Source organism: Rattus norvegicus, mitochondrion (genome assembly GCF_021556685.1).
Source record: "Rattus norvegicus strain BN/SsNHsdMCW mitochondrion, complete genome".
Lineage (NCBI taxonomy): Eukaryota > Metazoa > Chordata > Mammalia > Rodentia > Muridae > Rattus > Rattus norvegicus.
In genome coordinates, this window is record NC_001665.2 from 1 (window position 1) to 16,313 (window position 16,313).

Sequence of the window (16,313 nt, forward strand, 5' to 3'; positions counted from 1 at the left end):
GTTAATGTAGCTTATAATAAAGCAAAGCACTGAAAATGCTTAGATGGATTCAAAAATCCCATAAACACAAAGGTTTGGTCCTGGCCTTATAATTAATTGGAGGTAAGATTACACATGCAAACATCCATAAACCGGTGTAAAATCCCTTAAACATTTGCCTAAAACTTAAGGAGAGGGCATCAAGCACATAATATAGCTCAAGACGCCTTGCCTAGCCACACCCCCACGGGACTCAGCAGTGATAAATATTAAGCAATGAACGAAAGTTTGACTAAGCTATACCTCTCAGGGTTGGTAAATTTCGTGCCAGCCACCGCGGTCATACGATTAACCCAAACTAATTATTTTCGGCGTAAAACGTGCCAACTATAAATCTCATAATAGAATTAAAATCCAACTTATATGTGAAAATTCATTGTTAGGACCTAAGCCCAATAACGAAAGTAATTCTAATCATTTATATAATGCACGATAGCTAAGACCCAAACTGGGATTAGATACCCCACTATGCTTAGCCCTAAACCTTAATAATTAAACCTACAAAATTATTTGCCAGAGAACTACTAGCTACAGCTTAAAACTCAAAGGACTTGGCGGTACTTTATATCCATCTAGAGGAGCCTGTTCTATAATCGATAAACCCCGTTATACCTTACCCCTTCTCGCTAATTCAGCCTATATACCGCCATCTTCAGCAAACCCTAAAAAGGCACTAAAGTAAGCACAAGAACAAACATAAAAACGTTAGGTCAAGGTGTAGCCAATGAAGCGGAAAGAAATGGGCTACATTTTCTTTTCCCAGAGAACATTACGAAACCCTTTATGAAACTAAAGGACAAAGGAGGATTTAGTAGTAAATTAAGAATAGAGAGCTTAATTGAATAGAGCAATGAAGTACGCACACACCGCCCGTCACCCTCCTCAAATTAGATTGGCATTCATATATACATAATTTCACTAACAAATTTATGAGAGGAGATAAGTCGTAACAAGGTAAGCATACTGGAAAGTGTGCTTGGAATAATCACAGTGTAGCTTAATCACAAAGCATCTGGCCTACACCCAGAAGAATTCATAAAAATGAACACTTTGAACTAATCCTAGCCCTACAACCAACCAACATAACTAAACCCCCCACATAAACTAAAACATTTAACTCAAAAAGTATTGGAGAAAGAAATTTACTTACCAGGAGCTATAGAGAAAGTACCGCAAGGGAATGGTGAAAGACTAATTTAAAGTAAAAATAAGCAAAGATTAAACCTTGTACCTTTTGCATAATGAATTAACTAGAAAATCCTTAACAAAAAGAATTTAAGCTAAGAACCCCGAAACCAAACGAGCTACCTAAAAACAATTTCATGAATCAACCCGTCTATGTAGCAAAATAGTGGGAAGATTTTTAGGTAGAGGTGAAAAGCCTATCGAGCTTGGTGATAGCTGGTTGCCCAAAAAAGAATTTCAGTTCAACTTTAAGCTTACCATCAGAACAACAAATCAAAATGTAAACTTAAAATATAGCCAAAAGAGGGACAGCTCTTTAGGAAAAGGAAAAAACCTTAAATAGTGAATAAACAACTACAATCACTTAACCATTGTAGGCTTAAAAGCAGCCATCAATAAAGAAAGCGTTCAAGCTCAACATACATACTTACACACACTAATTCCACAAACCTCAATAAATTCCTATATCACAAATTGGGCTAATCTATAGATCCATAGATGAAATACTGTTAATATGAGTAACAAGAACCAATTCTCCTAGCACAAGTGTATGACAACCCGGATAACCATTGTCAATTATCGAATCATAGGTACTAACCCAACAATAAAATTACCTATCCCTAACTCGTTAGCCCAACACAGGCGTGCTTTAAGGAAAGATTAAAAAAAGTAAAAGGAACTCGGCAAACACGAGCCCCGCCTGTTTACCAAAAACATCACCTCTAGCATAACAAGTATTAGAGGCATTGCCTGCCCAGTGACTAAAGTTAAACGGCCGCGGTATCCTGACCGTGCAAAGGTAGCATAATCACTTGTTCCTTAATTAGGGACTAGAATGAATGGCTAAACGAGGGTTCAACTGTCTCTTACTTTCAATCAGTGAAATTGACCTTCCAGTGAAGAGGCTGGAATCTCCCAATAAGACGAGAAGACCCTATGGAGCTTCAATTTACTAGTTCAACTTATATAAAAACAACCTAATGGGCTAAAACAAAATAAATATGAACTAAAAAATTTCGGTTGGGGTGACCTCGGAGAATAAAAAATCCTCCGAATGATTTTAACCTAGACTCACAAGTCAAAGTAATACTAATATCTTATTGACCCAATTATTGATCAACGGACCAAGTTACCCTAGGGATAACAGCGCAATCCTATTTAAGAGTTCATATCGACAATTAGGGTTTACGACCTCGATGTTGGATCAGGACATCCCAATGGTGCAGAAGCTATTAATGGTTCGTTTGTTCAACGATTAAAGTCCTACGTGATCTGAGTTCAGACCGGAGCAATCCAGGTCGGTTTCTATCTATTTACAATTTCTCCCAGTACGAAAGGACAAGAGAAATGGAGCCTCCTTACCATAAGTGCTCCCAACCAATTTATGAAAAAAATCTCAATAAAGTATATATGTACAATAAATTAAACCTAGCCCAGGTTATTAGGGTGGCAGAGCCAGGTAATTGCGTAAGACTTAAAACCTTGTTCCCAGAGGTTCAAATCCTCTCCCTAATAGTGTACTTTATTAATATCCTAACACTCCTAATCCCAATCTTAATTGCCATGGCCTTCCTCACCCTAGTAGAACGGAAAATCCTAGGCTACATACAACTACGCAAAGGCCCCAACATCGTAGGCCCATATGGTATTCTACAACCATTTGCAGATGCCATAAAACTATTCATAAAAGAACCCATACGCCCCCTAACCACCTCAATATCACTATTTATTATCGCCCCAACCCTCTCCCTTACACTAGCTCTAAGCCTATGAATCCCCTTACCAATACCTCACCCCCTTATCAACCTCAACCTAGGCATACTATTTATTCTAGCCACATCAAGTCTTTCAGTCTACTCCATTCTATGATCAGGATGAGCATCAAATTCAAAATACTCCCTATTCGGAGCCCTACGAGCCGTTGCCCAAACCATCTCTTACGAAGTCACAATAGCCATTATCCTCTTATCCGTCCTCCTAATAAGCGGCTCCTTCTCCCTACAAATACTTATCACTACACAAGAACATATCTGACTATTAATCCCCGCCTGACCAATAGCCATAATATGATACATTTCAACCCTAGCAGAAACAAATCGAGCTCCCTTCGACTTAACAGAAGGAGAATCAGAATTAGTCTCAGGCTTTAACGTCGAATACGCCGCAGGACCATTCGCCCTATTCTTCATAGCCGAGTACACCAATATTATCCTAATAAACGCCCTAACATCAATTGTATTCCTAGGCCCCTTATATCACATCAATTACCCTGAATTATACTCAACCAGCTTCATAACAGAAACACTACTTCTATCCACAACTTTCCTATGAATCCGAGCATCCTACCCCCGTTTTCGATATGACCAACTAATGCACCTCCTATGAAAAAATTTCCTCCCACTAACACTAGCATTCTGCATATGATACATTTCCCTGCCAATTTTCCTAGCAGGAATTCCACCCTACACATAGAAATATGTCTGACAAAAGAGTTACTTTGATAGAGTAAATAATAGAGGTTTAAATCCTCTTATTTCTAGGACAATAGGAATTGAACCTACACCTAAGAATTCAAAATTCTCCGTGCTACCAATACACCCTATCCTACATAGTAAGGTCAGCTAACTAAGCTATCGGGCCCATACCCCGAAAATGTTGGTCTAAACCCTTCCCGTACTAATAAACCCAATCACCCTAATCATTATTTACTTTACTATCCTCATAGGGCCTGTAATCACTATATCTAGCTCCAACTTACTCCTAATATGAGTAGGATTGGAAATAAGCCTTTTAGCTATCATCCCACTTCTAGCCAACAAAAAAAGCCCACGATCAACTGAAGCAGCAACAAAATATTTTCTAACCCAAGCTACAGCCTCAATAATTATCCTACTAGTCATCATCCTCAACTACAAACAATCAGGAATATGAACCCTCCAACAACAAACCAATAACATACTACTCAACATAATACTCATTTCACTAGCCATAAAACTTGGACTAGCCCCCTTCCACTACTGACTACCCGAAGTCACCCAAGGAATTCCCCTACACATTGGATTAATCTTACTAACATGACAAAAAATTGCTCCACTATCAATTCTATACCAATTTTATCAACTCCTAAACCCAACTATCACCACCATTCTCGCAATTTCATCAGTCTTTGTTGGCGCCTGAGGAGGACTTAACCAGACCCAAACACGAAAAATCATAGCATATTCATCAATTGCCCACATAGGATGAATAACAGCAATCCTTCCATACAACCCTAACTTAACCCTCCTAAACTTAACAATTTACATCCTACTTACTGTTCCAATATTCATCACACTCATAACAAACTCAGCAACAACAATCAACACACTCTCACTCGCATGAAATAAAACTCCCATAATCCTAACCATAACATCCATCATCCTCCTATCACTAGGAGGACTCCCCCCTCTCACAGGATTTTTACCAAAATGAGCAATTATCTCCGAGCTTCTAAAAAACAACTGCTCAACCCTATCAACACTAATAGCTATCATAGCCCTATTAAGCCTATTCTTCTATACACGACTAATTTACTCTATATCCCTCACCATATTCCCAACCAACAACAACTCCAAAATAATCTCCCACCACCACCAAAACCCAAAACATAATTTTATCCTCCCAACCCTCACAGTATTAAGTACCCTTACCCTACCGCTTTCCTCCCAACTAATCACATAGAAGTTTAGGATATACAGTCCAAGAGCCTTCAAAGCCCTTAGAAAACAAACAAGTTTAACTTCTGATAAGGACTGTAAGACTATATCTTACATCTGTTAAATGCAAATCAACTGCTTTAATTAAGCTAAATCCTCAACTAGATTGGAAGGATTCAAACCTACGAAAATTTAGTTAACAGCTAAATACCCTACTTACTGGCTTCAATCTACTTCTCCCGCCTATCAGAAAAAGAGGCGGGAGAAGCCTTAGTAGAGGAGATTCTCTACACCTTCGAATTTGCAATTCGACATGATAATCACCTTAAGGCTTTTTGGTAAAAAGGGGGCTCAACCCCTGTCTTTAGATTTACAGTCTAATGCTTACTCAGCCATTTTACCTATGCTCGTAAACCGTTGACTCTTTTCAACTAACCACAAAGATATCGGAACCCTCTACCTATTATTTGGAGCCTGAGCAGGAATAGTAGGGACAGCTTTAAGTATTCTAATTCGAGCTGAACTAGGACAGCCAGGCGCACTCCTAGGAGATGACCAAATCTATAATGTCATCGTCACAGCCCATGCATTCGTAATAATTTTCTTTATAGTAATACCTATAATAATTGGAGGCTTCGGGAACTGACTTGTACCACTAATAATTGGAGCCCCTGATATAGCATTCCCACGAATAAATAACATAAGCTTTTGACTGCTTCCTCCATCATTTCTACTCCTTTTAGCATCCTCCATAGTAGAAGCTGGAGCTGGAACAGGATGAACAGTATATCCCCCCTTAGCCGGAAACCTAGCCCATGCTGGAGCATCCGTAGATTTAACTATTTTTTCCCTCCACCTAGCCGGGGTGTCTTCTATCTTAGGAGCTATCAACTTTATCACCACTATCATTAATATAAAACCCCCTGCTATAACCCAATATCAGACACCTCTCTTTGTATGATCCGTACTAATTACAGCCGTCCTACTACTTCTCTCACTGCCAGTATTAGCAGCAGGTATCACTATACTCCTTACAGACCGAAATCTAAATACTACTTTCTTCGACCCCGCTGGAGGTGGAGACCCAATCCTTTATCAACACCTATTCTGATTCTTCGGCCACCCAGAAGTGTACATCTTAATTCTTCCAGGGTTTGGAATTATTTCACATGTAGTTACCTATTACTCTGGAAAAAAAGAACCCTTCGGATATATAGGTATGGTATGAGCCATAATATCTATTGGCTTCCTAGGATTTATTGTATGAGCACATCACATATTCACAGTAGGCCTAGATGTAGACACCCGAGCCTACTTTACATCTGCCACTATAATTATCGCAATTCCTACAGGCGTAAAAGTATTCAGCTGACTCGCTACACTACATGGAGGAAATATCAAATGATCCCCCGCCATATTATGAGCCTTAGGGTTTATCTTCTTATTCACAGTAGGGGGCCTAACAGGGATCGTACTATCTAACTCATCCCTTGACATTGTACTTCATGATACATACTATGTAGTAGCTCACTTCCACTATGTCTTATCTATAGGAGCAGTATTCGCCATCATAGCTGGCTTCGTCCACTGATTCCCACTATTCTCAGGCTATACCCTAAATGACACATGAGCAAAAGCCCACTTTGCCATTATATTTGTAGGTGTAAACATAACATTCTTTCCTCAACACTTCCTAGGATTAGCAGGGATACCTCGTCGTTACTCTGATTATCCAGATGCTTACACCACATGAAATACAGTCTCCTCTATAGGCTCATTCATCTCACTTACGGCCGTCCTTGTAATGATCTTCATGATTTGAGAAGCCTTCGCATCAAAACGAGAAGTACTCTCAATTTCCTACTCCTCAACTAACCTAGAATGACTGCATGGATGCCCCCCACCCTACCACACATTCGAAGAACCTTCCTATGTAAAAGTTAAATAAGAAAGGAAGGATTCGAACCCCCTACAACTGGTTTCAAGCCAATTTCATAACCATTATGTCTTTCTCAATGAGATATTAGTAAAATAATTACATAACCTTGTCAAGGTTAAGTTATAGACTTAAATCTATATATCTTACATGGCTTACCCATTTCAACTTGGCTTACAAGACGCCACATCACCTATCATAGAAGAACTTACAAACTTTCATGACCACACCCTAATAATTGTATTCCTCATCAGCTCCCTAGTACTTTATATTATTTCACTAATACTAACAACAAAACTAACACACACAAGCACAATAGACGCCCAAGAAGTAGAAACAATTTGAACAATTCTCCCAGCTGTCATTCTTATTCTAATTGCCCTTCCCTCCCTACGAATTCTATACATAATAGACGAGATTAATAACCCAGTTCTAACAGTAAAGACTATAGGACACCAATGATACTGAAGCTATGAATATACTGACTATGAAGACCTATGCTTTGACTCCTACATAATCCCAACCAATGACCTAAAACCAGGTGAACTTCGTCTATTAGAAGTTGATAATCGGGTAGTCTTACCAATAGAACTTCCAATCCGTATACTAATCTCATCCGAAGACGTCCTGCACTCATGAGCCGTCCCTTCACTAGGGTTAAAAACCGACGCAATCCCCGGCCGCCTAAACCAAGCTACAGTGACATCAAACCGACCAGGTCTATTCTATGGCCAATGCTCTGAAATTTGCGGCTCAAATCACAGCTTCATACCCATTGTACTAGAAATAGTCCCTCTAAAATATTTCGAAAACTGATCAGCTTCTATAATTTAAACTCATTGCGAAGCTTAGAGCGTTAACCTTTTAAGTTAAAGTTAGAGACAACAAATCTCCACAATGACATGCCACAACTAGACACATCCACATGATTTATTACAATCATCTCCTCAATAGCCACACTATTTATTTTATTTCAATTAAAAATTTCTTCCCAAACCTTTCCTGCACCTCCCTCCCCCAAAACTATAGCCACAGAAAAAACGAATAACCCTTGAGAATCAAAATGAACGAAAACCTATTTGCCTCTTTCATTACCCCCACAATAATAGGTCTACCAATTGTTGTAACCATTATTATGTTCCCATCAATTCTATTCCCATCATCAGAACGCCTAATCAGCAACCGACTACACTCATTTCAACACTGACTAATCAAACTTATCATCAAACAAATAATGTTAATCCACACACCAAAAGGACGAACCTGAGCCCTAATAATTGTATCCCTAATTATATTTATTGGCTCAACCAACCTTCTAGGGCTTCTTCCCCATACATTTACCCCTACCACTCAGCTATCTATAAACCTAAGCATAGCCATCCCCCTATGAGCAGGAGCCGTAATTCTAGGCTTCCGACACAAACTAAAAAATTCTTTAGCCCACTTCTTACCGCAAGGAACCCCCATCTCCCTAATTCCCATACTAATTATCATCGAAACTATCAGCCTATTTATTCAACCGATAGCACTAGCAGTACGACTAACAGCAAACATTACAGCAGGCCATCTATTAATGCATCTAATCGGAGGAGCTACTCTAGTACTTATAGACATCAGCCCACCAACCGCTACAATTACATTTATTATTCTACTTCTACTTACAGTACTTGAATTTGCCGTAGCCTTAATTCAAGCCTATGTATTCACCCTTCTAGTAAGCCTGTACCTACATGATAACACATAATGACCCACCAAACCCATGCATACCATATAGTAAACCCAAGCCCATGACCACTAACAGGAGCCCTATCAGCTCTTCTACTTACATCCGGCTTAGTAATATGATTCCATTACAACTCCACAATTCTCCTATCATTAGGCCTCCTGACAAACATCCTAACTATATATCAATGATGACGAGATATCATCCGTGAAGGAACATACCAAGGCCACCACACCCCTATTGTACAAAAAGGCCTCCGATACGGAATAATCCTGTTTATTGTCTCCGAAGTATTCTTCTTTGCCGGATTTTTCTGAGCATTTTATCATTCCAGCCTAGTTCCTACCCACGACCTAGGCGGTTGCTGACCCCCAACAGGAATTACCCCTTTAAATCCCCTAGAAGTACCCCTTCTAAATACATCAGTCCTCTTAGCATCAGGAGTCTCAATTACATGAGCCCATCACAGCCTAATAGAAGGCAACCGAAACCATATAAACCAAGCCCTACTAATCACCATTCTCTTAGGATTATATTTCACTATCTTACAAGCCTCAGAGTATTTCGAAACATCATTTTCTATCTCAGACGGAATTTACGGCTCAACATTCTTCATAGCAACGGGATTTCATGGCCTCCACGTAATTATTGGCTCAACTTTCCTAATTGTCTGTCTACTACGACAACTAAAATTCCACTTCACATCAAAACATCATTTCGGATTTGAAGCCGCAGCATGATACTGACACTTCGTAGATGTAGTTTGACTATTCCTATACGTTTCTATCTATTGATGAGGATCCTACTCCCTTAGTATAAACAATACAACTGACTTCCAATCAGTTAATTCTGAAAAAACTCAGAAGAGAGTAATTAACCTACTTATTATCATCACAATTAACATCACCTTATCTTTTATCCTCATTTCAATTGCATTCTGATTGCCTCAAATAAACTTATACTCCGAAAAAGCAAACCCATATGAATGTGGCTTCGACCCAACAAGTTCTGCACGCCTTCCTTTTTCAATAAAATTTTTCTTAGTAGCCATTACATTTCTACTATTCGACCTAGAAATCGCCTTACTACTCCCCCTCCCATGAGCGATTCAAACAACCAATACTACTACAATAATAGCAACTGCCTTTATTCTAGTCACTATTTTAGCTCTTGGCCTAAGCTACGAATGAACACAAAAAGGACTAGAATGAACAGAATAATTGGTAATTAGTTTAAATAAAATTAATGATTTCGACTCATTAGATTATGATAATAATCATAATTACCAACAATGACATCTGCTTTCCTAAATTTAACTATAGCCTTTACATTATCTCTACTAGGTACTTTTATATTTCGCTCCCACTTAATATCTACTCTCCTCTGCCTAGAAGGAATAATACTATCACTATTTGTCATAACTTCAACATCCACATTAAACTCCAACTCCATAATCTCCATAACCATCCCAATTACCATTCTAGTTTTTGCAGCCTGCGAAGCAGCAGTAGGTTTAGCCTTACTAGTAAAAATTTCAAATACTTACGGAACAGACTACGTACAAAACCTCAACCTTCTACAATGTTAAAAATTATTTTCCCATCTATCATACTCCTCCCACTAACATGACTCTCAGCCAACAAAAAAATCTGAACCAATGTCACCTCCTACAGCTTTCTAGTGAGCCTATTAAGCTTATCACTCCTATGACAAAATGACGAAAATTACCTAAATTTCTCAGTTATATTCTCCTCCGATCCATTATCCACCCCACTAATCATTCTAACAACTTGACTCCTCCCACTAATAATGCTCGCTAGCCAAAATCACATAAAAAAAGAAAATATAATGCATCAAAAACTTTACATCTCAATACTTATTAGCCTCCAAATTTTACTCATCATAACATTCTCCGCAACAGAACTAATTTTATTTTATATCCTGTTCGAAGCCACTCTAATCCCAACACTAATTATCATTACACGATGAGGCAACCAAACAGAACGCTTAAATGCAGGAATTTATTTCCTATTTTATACACTAATTGGCTCCATCCCACTCTTAATTGCCCTCATTTCAATCCAAAACTCAATAGGAACACTCAACTTCCTAATCCTCTCCCTCACAACACACCCCCTACCCTCAACATGATCCAACACCATTCTATGACTAGCATGTATAATAGCATTTATAATCAAAATACCATTATACGGAGTCCATCTATGATTACCAAAAGCCCACGTAGAAGCTCCAATTGCAGGCTCTATAATTTTAGCAGCAATTCTCCTAAAGCTAGGGGGTTATGGGATAATACGAGTTTCCATCATTCTAGACCCCCTAACAAAATCTTTAGCCTACCCATTCATCATCCTCTCATTATGAGGCATAATTATAACTAGCTCAATCTGCCTACGCCAAACAGATCTAAAATCATTAATTGCTTACTCATCAGTAAGCCATATAGCCCTAGTCATCACAGCCATTATAATCCAGACACCATGAAGCTTCATGGGAGCTACAATACTAATAATCGCCCACGGCTTAACCTCCTCACTCTTATTCTGCCTAGCAAACACCAACTACGAACGAATTCACAGCCGAACTATAATTATAGCTCGAGGATTACAAATAATCTTTCCATTGATAGCAACATGATGACTATTAGCAAGCTTAGCCAACCTAGCACTACCACCCCTAATTAACCTCATAGGCGAGTTATTCATTGTTATAGCAACATTTTCCTGATCGAACCCCTCTATCATCCTTATAGCAACTAACATTGTCATCACAGGAATCTACTCAATATATATAATTATCACAACCCAACGAGGAAAACTAACCAGCCACATAAACAACCTCCAACCTTCCCACACACGAGAATTAACACTCATAGCTCTACACATTATTCCCCTCATACTATTAACAATCAACCCTAAACTCATCACAGGCCTAACAATATGTAGGTATAGTTTACAAAAAACATTAGACTGTGAATCTAACAACAGGAAATCAAATTCCTTATTTACCAAGAAAGTATGCAAGAACTGCTAATTCATGCACCCATACCTAAAACATATGGCTTTCTTACTTTTATAGGATAGAAGTAATCCATTGGTCTTAGGAACCAAAAACCTTGGTGCAACTCCAAATAAAAGTAATAAATATAATAACATCCTCAATCCTCATAATCTTGATTTTACTTACAACACCAATCATCATTTCCATAACCAACCTACCAAAACTTATTGACTTTCCGTCATATGCTACTTCATCAATTAAATTCTCATTCCTCCTTAGCCTCTTACCTTTACTACTATTCTTCCACCACAACACAGAATATATAATTACTAACTGACATTGACTAACTATTAATTCTATTAAACTTACTATAAGTTTCAAAATTGACTATTTCTCAATCCTATTCCTATCAGTAGCCCTATTCGTAACATGATCAATCATACAATTCTCTTCATGATATATACACTCTGATCCCCACATTAACCGATTCATTAAGTACTTAATAATATTCCTAATTACTATACTAATTCTAACCTCAGCTAACAATCTATTCCAACTCTTTATTGGATGAGAAGGAGTAGGAATTATATCCTTCTTATTAATCGGATGATGATATGGCCGTGCAGACGCCAACACAGCGGCCCTCCAAGCAATCCTCTACAACCGAGTCGGAGACATTGGTTTCATCCTAGCTATAACCTGATTCTGCCTAAACATAAACTCCTGAGAACTCCAACAAATTTTCTTAACCAATACCAACAATCTAGTCCCTCTCACAGGACTACTAATTGCAGCCACAGGAAAATCCGCCCAATTCGGACTTCATCCATGACTCCCATCAGCTATAGAAGGCCCAACTCCCGTCTCTGCCCTACTACACTCAAGCACAATAGTTGTGGCAGGGATCTTCCTAATAATCCGATTCCACCCCCTAACCTCAAACAATAGTACTATTATAACAGCCATACTATGTCTTGGTGCAATCACCACATTATTCACAGCAATCTGTGCTCTCACCCAAAACGACATCAAAAAAATTGTAGCTTTCTCAACATCCAGCCAACTAGGCCTTATAATAGTCACATTAGGGATTAACCAACCCTACCTTGCTTTCCTCCACATTTGCACCCATGCATTCTTCAAAGCCATATTATTCATATGCTCCGGATCAATCATCCATAGCCTCAACGATGAACAAGACATTCGAAAAATAGGCAATATAATAAAAGCAATACCATTCACATCATCTTGTCTCATTATCGGGAGCCTAGCCCTTACCGGAATACCTTTCCTCACAGGATTCTATTCAAAAGATCTCATCATCGAAGCCATCAACACGTGTAACACCAACGCCTGAGCCCTAATAATCACTTTAATCGCCACATCCATAACTGCTGTGTACAGTATACGCATCATCTACTTCGTCACCATGACAAAACCACGATACTCCCCACTAATTACTATTAATGAAAACAACCCAAACCTCATTAATCCAATCAAACGCCTAGCATTAGGAAGCATCCTAGCAGGCTTCCTTATCTCACTAAATATTCCTCCAACTAACATTCAAATTCTCACAATACCCTGACATTTAAAAATAACAGCCCTACTCATTACAATCCTAGGATTTGCCATTGCCCTAGAACTTAACAATTTAACACTAAATCTATCAATAAGCAAACCCACCAAACTATCATCATTCTCAACCTCCCTAGGCTACTACCCACCAATTATACACCGAATTATTCCTCAAAAAACTCTAAATTCTAGCTACAAATTATCCTTAAACCTACTAGACCTAATCTGACTAGAAAAGACAATCCCAAAATCAACCTCAATCACCCAAACCCAACTATCTAAAATAATATCCAACCAAAAAGGGCTAATCAAACTATATTTCCTATCATTTCTCATCACTATTTCACTAATTTTTATCTTACACACACTTAATCCCGAGTGATTTCAATAATAATAAAAATCCCCGCAAACAATGACCACCCAGCCACCACTATCATTCAAGTAGCACAACTATAAATAGCCGCAACCCCAATCCCCCCCTCCAACATAACCCCAACATCATCAATCTCATACATTAATCAATCGCCTAGACTATCAAAATCAACTAACTCCACCTTATTATTCAAACTAAACAAGTAGAACACTACCAACTCCATAAAAAGCCCTAAAACAAAAAAACTAAAAATAAACCAATTAGACCCTCAAGTCTCCGGGTACTCCTCAGTAGCCATAGCAGTTGTATACCCAAATACAACCAACATCCCCCCCAAATAAATTAAAAATACTATTAAACCTAAAAACGAACCCCCAAACCCTAAAACTATTAAGCACCCAATACATCCACTAACAATCAATCCAAGCCCACCATAAATAGGTGAAGGCTTCAACGCCAACCCTAGACAACCAGTCAAAAACAGTAAACTTAAAATAAACATATAATTTGTCATTATTTCTACACAGCATTTAACTGTGACTAATGACATGAAAAATCATCGTTGTAATTCAACTATAGAAACATCTAATGACAAACATCCGAAAATCTCACCCCCTATTCAAAATCATCAACCACTCCTTTATCGACCTCCCCGCCCCATCTAACATCTCATCATGATGAAACTTCGGTTCTCTACTAGGAGTATGCCTCATAGTACAAATCCTCACAGGCTTATTCCTAGCAATACACTACACGTCTGATACCATAACAGCATTTTCATCAGTCACCCACATCTGCCGAGACGTAAACTACGGCTGACTAATCCGATACCTACACGCCAACGGCGCCTCAATATTTTTCATCTGCCTATTCCTCCATGTGGGACGAGGACTATACTATGGATCCTACACTTTCCTAGAAACCTGAAACATTGGGATCATTCTACTATTTGCAGTCATAGCAACTGCATTCATGGGCTATGTACTCCCATGAGGACAAATATCATTCTGAGGAGCTACAGTAATTACAAACCTATTATCTGCTATCCCTTACATTGGGACTACCCTAGTCGAATGAATCTGAGGAGGCTTCTCAGTAGACAAAGCAACCCTAACACGCTTCTTCGCATTCCACTTCATCCTCCCATTCATTATCGCCGCCCTTGCAATTGTACATCTTCTTTTCCTCCACGAAACAGGATCAAATAACCCCACAGGATTAAACTCCGACGCAGACAAAATCCCATTCCATCCATATTATACAATTAAAGACCTCCTAGGTGTATTTATATTACTATTATTCCTAATAACCCTAGTACTATTCTTCCCAGACCTACTAGGAGACCCAGACAATTATACACCCGCTAACCCCCTCAACACCCCACCCCACATCAAACCAGAATGATATTTTCTCTTTGCCTACGCTATTCTACGCTCCATTCCCAACAAACTAGGAGGAGTCGTAGCCCTAATCTTATCAATCCTAATCTTAGCCTTCCTACCATTCCTGCATACTTCAAAACAACGCAGCTTAACATTCCGCCCAATCACCCAAATCCTTTACTGAATCCTAGTAGCCAACCTCCTAATCTTAACATGAATCGGAGGCCAACCAGTAGAACACCCATTTATCATTATTGGCCAACTAGCCTCCATCAGCTACTTTTCAATTATCCTCATTCTCATACCAATCTCTGGAATTGTTGAAGACAAAATGTTAAAATGAAATTAATGTCCCGATAGTATAAAAATTACTCTGGTCTTGTAAACCAAAAATGAAGAGTCAATCTTCTCAGGACAATCAAGAAGAAGGAACTACCTCCCCACCATCAACACCCAAAGCTGATATTCTATTTAAACTACTTCTTGTCAGTACATAAAATGATATAGGACATTAAAACATTTATGTATATCGTACATTAAATTATTTTCCCCAAGCATATAAGCATGTAATATATATTTAATGATTTAGGACATACATTTAAACTCAACTATAAATTCATAACAACATGTCTATTCTCGAATACATTAAAATAATGCTTATTAGACATATCTGTGTTATTAGACATGCACCATTAAGTCATAAACCTTTCTCTTCCATATGACTATCCCTGTCCCCAATTGGTCTCTATTTCTACCATCCTCCGTGAAATCAACAACCCGCCCACTCGTCCCCCTCTTCTCGCTCCGGGCCCATTCGTCCTGGGGGTGACTATACTGAAACTTTACCAGGCATCTGGTTCTTACTTCAGGGCCATCAATTGGTTTATCGTCCATACGTTCCCCTTAAATAAGACATCTCGATGGTAACGGGTCTAATCAGCCCATGATCAACATAACTGTGGTGATATACATTTGGTATTTTTTAATTTTCGGATGCCTTCCTCAACATAGCCGTCAAGGCATGAAGGTCAGCACAAAGTCCTGTGGAACCTTTTAGTTAAGGGTCATTTATCCTCATAGACAAAGCTCGAAAGACTATTTTATTCATGTTTGTAAGACATAAATATTTATAAATACTGAAAAATCTGTCAACAAACCCCCCCACCCCCTACACCTGAAACTTCAATGCCAAACCCCAAAAACATTAAAGCAAGAATTAAATAAAACAAAAAGCTACTTAATTCTTAAAAGGCTTCTCCATTCTAGTAGACCACAAAATTTTAACTTAAATCTTAGCATTGGTAAAATTTCCCGACACAAAATCTTTCCTTCTAACTAAACCCTCTTTACTTGCCTACCCTCAGAAAATTCCACATACACCAAA

General features: G+C 38.6%; 13 protein-coding genes and 24 non-coding genes across 37 annotated transcripts, besides 2 other annotated features; 28 read left to right on the forward strand and 9 right to left on the reverse strand. All coding sequences in view use genetic code 2, as the record gives it.

The window, feature by feature from the left end:
* Positions 1-67, forward strand: Trnf. The gene has a single exon. It is a non-coding gene; the product is annotated as a tRNA-Phe (tRNA).
* mt-Rnr1 lies at positions 68-1,025 on the forward strand. Its single transcript has one exon. It is a non-coding gene; the product is annotated as a s-rRNA (ribosomal RNA).
* Trnv lies at positions 1,026-1,093 on the forward strand. The gene has a single exon. It is a non-coding gene; the product is annotated as a tRNA-Val (tRNA).
* Positions 1,094-2,664, forward strand: mt-Rnr2. Its single transcript has one exon. It is a non-coding gene; the product is annotated as a l-rRNA (ribosomal RNA).
* On the forward strand, positions 2,665-2,739 carry Trnl1. Its single transcript has one exon. It is a non-coding gene; the product is annotated as a tRNA-Leu (tRNA).
* ND1 (NADH dehydrogenase subunit 1) lies at positions 2,740-3,694 on the forward strand. The gene has a single exon. A coding segment is annotated over exon 1 (955 nt).
* On the forward strand, positions 3,695-3,763 carry Trni. Its single transcript has one exon. It is a non-coding gene; the product is annotated as a tRNA-Ile (tRNA).
* On the reverse strand, positions 3,761-3,831 carry Trnq. Its single transcript has one exon. It is a non-coding gene; the product is annotated as a tRNA-Gln (tRNA).
* Positions 3,832-3,834: 3 nt separating this feature from the next.
* On the forward strand, positions 3,835-3,903 carry Trnm. The gene has a single exon. It is a non-coding gene; the product is annotated as a tRNA-Met (tRNA).
* Positions 3,904-4,942, forward strand: ND2 (NADH dehydrogenase subunit 2). The gene has a single exon. A coding segment is annotated over exon 1 (1,039 nt).
* Positions 4,943-5,008, forward strand: Trnw. Its single transcript has one exon. It is a non-coding gene; the product is annotated as a tRNA-Trp (tRNA).
* Position 5,009: 1 nt separating this feature from the next.
* Trna lies at positions 5,010-5,078 on the reverse strand. Its single transcript has one exon. It is a non-coding gene; the product is annotated as a tRNA-Ala (tRNA).
* Positions 5,079-5,080: 2 nt separating this feature from the next.
* Positions 5,081-5,152, reverse strand: Trnn. The gene has a single exon. It is a non-coding gene; the product is annotated as a tRNA-Asn (tRNA).
* Positions 5,153-5,184: an origin of replication.
* On the reverse strand, positions 5,185-5,252 carry Trnc. The gene has a single exon. It is a non-coding gene; the product is annotated as a tRNA-Cys (tRNA).
* Positions 5,253-5,255: 3 nt separating this feature from the next.
* Trny lies at positions 5,256-5,321 on the reverse strand. The gene has a single exon. It is a non-coding gene; the product is annotated as a tRNA-Tyr (tRNA).
* Position 5,322: 1 nt separating this feature from the next.
* On the forward strand, positions 5,323-6,867 carry COX1 (cytochrome c oxidase subunit I). The gene has a single exon. It carries the CDS (start codon positions 5,323-5,325, stop codon positions 6,865-6,867), a length of 1,545 nt encoding a protein of 514 aa, YP_665631.1.
* On the reverse strand, positions 6,865-6,933 carry Trns1. Its single transcript has one exon. It is a non-coding gene; the product is annotated as a tRNA-Ser (tRNA).
* A 3-nt stretch (positions 6,934-6,936) lies between these two features.
* Trnd lies at positions 6,937-7,004 on the forward strand. Its single transcript has one exon. It is a non-coding gene; the product is annotated as a tRNA-Asp (tRNA).
* A 1-nt stretch (position 7,005) lies between these two features.
* Positions 7,006-7,689, forward strand: COX2 (COXII). The gene has a single exon. It carries the CDS (start codon positions 7,006-7,008, stop codon positions 7,687-7,689), a length of 684 nt encoding a protein of 227 aa, YP_665632.1.
* Positions 7,690-7,692: 3 nt separating this feature from the next.
* Trnk lies at positions 7,693-7,756 on the forward strand. The gene has a single exon. It is a non-coding gene; the product is annotated as a tRNA-Lys (tRNA).
* Position 7,757: 1 nt separating this feature from the next.
* On the forward strand, positions 7,758-7,961 carry ATP8 (ATP synthase F0 subunit 8). Its single transcript has one exon. The coding sequence runs from the start codon at positions 7,758-7,760 to the stop codon at positions 7,959-7,961; it is 204 nt and encodes a 67-aa protein (YP_665633.1).
* ATP6 (ATP synthase F0 subunit 6) lies at positions 7,919-8,599 on the forward strand. Its single transcript has one exon. It carries the CDS (start codon positions 7,919-7,921, stop codon positions 8,597-8,599), a length of 681 nt encoding a protein of 226 aa, YP_665634.1.
* COX3 (cytochrome c oxidase subunit III) lies at positions 8,599-9,382 on the forward strand. Its single transcript has one exon. A coding segment is annotated over exon 1 (784 nt).
* Positions 9,383-9,450, forward strand: Trng. Its single transcript has one exon. It is a non-coding gene; the product is annotated as a tRNA-Gly (tRNA).
* On the forward strand, positions 9,451-9,798 carry ND3 (NADH dehydrogenase subunit 3). The gene has a single exon. The coding sequence runs from the start codon at positions 9,451-9,453 to the stop codon at positions 9,796-9,798; it is 348 nt and encodes a 115-aa protein (YP_665636.1).
* A 1-nt stretch (position 9,799) lies between these two features.
* Trnr lies at positions 9,800-9,867 on the forward strand. The gene has a single exon. It is a non-coding gene; the product is annotated as a tRNA-Arg (tRNA).
* A 2-nt stretch (positions 9,868-9,869) lies between these two features.
* ND4L (NADH dehydrogenase subunit 4L) lies at positions 9,870-10,166 on the forward strand. Its single transcript has one exon. The coding sequence runs from the start codon at positions 9,870-9,872 to the stop codon at positions 10,164-10,166; it is 297 nt and encodes a 98-aa protein (YP_665637.1).
* Positions 10,160-11,537, forward strand: ND4 (NADH dehydrogenase subunit 4). The gene has a single exon. A coding segment is annotated over exon 1 (1,378 nt).
* On the forward strand, positions 11,538-11,605 carry Trnh. The gene has a single exon. It is a non-coding gene; the product is annotated as a tRNA-His (tRNA).
* Trns2 lies at positions 11,606-11,665 on the forward strand. The gene has a single exon. It is a non-coding gene; the product is annotated as a tRNA-Ser (tRNA).
* Trnl2 lies at positions 11,665-11,735 on the forward strand. The gene has a single exon. It is a non-coding gene; the product is annotated as a tRNA-Leu (tRNA).
* On the forward strand, positions 11,736-13,565 carry ND5 (NADH dehydrogenase subunit 5). The gene has a single exon. The coding sequence runs from the start codon at positions 11,736-11,738 to the stop codon at positions 13,563-13,565; it is 1,830 nt and encodes a 609-aa protein (YP_665639.1).
* On the reverse strand, positions 13,543-14,061 carry ND6 (NADH dehydrogenase subunit 6). The gene has a single exon. The coding sequence runs from the start codon at positions 14,059-14,061 to the stop codon at positions 13,543-13,545; it is 519 nt and encodes a 172-aa protein (YP_665640.1).
* Positions 14,062-14,130, reverse strand: Trne. The gene has a single exon. It is a non-coding gene; the product is annotated as a tRNA-Glu (tRNA).
* A 5-nt stretch (positions 14,131-14,135) lies between these two features.
* Positions 14,136-15,278, forward strand: CYTB (cytochrome b). Its single transcript has one exon. It carries the CDS (start codon positions 14,136-14,138, stop codon positions 15,276-15,278), a length of 1,143 nt encoding a protein of 380 aa, YP_665641.1.
* Position 15,279: 1 nt separating this feature from the next.
* Trnt lies at positions 15,280-15,346 on the forward strand. The gene has a single exon. It is a non-coding gene; the product is annotated as a tRNA-Thr (tRNA).
* A 1-nt stretch (position 15,347) lies between these two features.
* Positions 15,348-15,415, reverse strand: Trnp. Its single transcript has one exon. It is a non-coding gene; the product is annotated as a tRNA-Pro (tRNA).
* Positions 15,416-16,313: a D loop.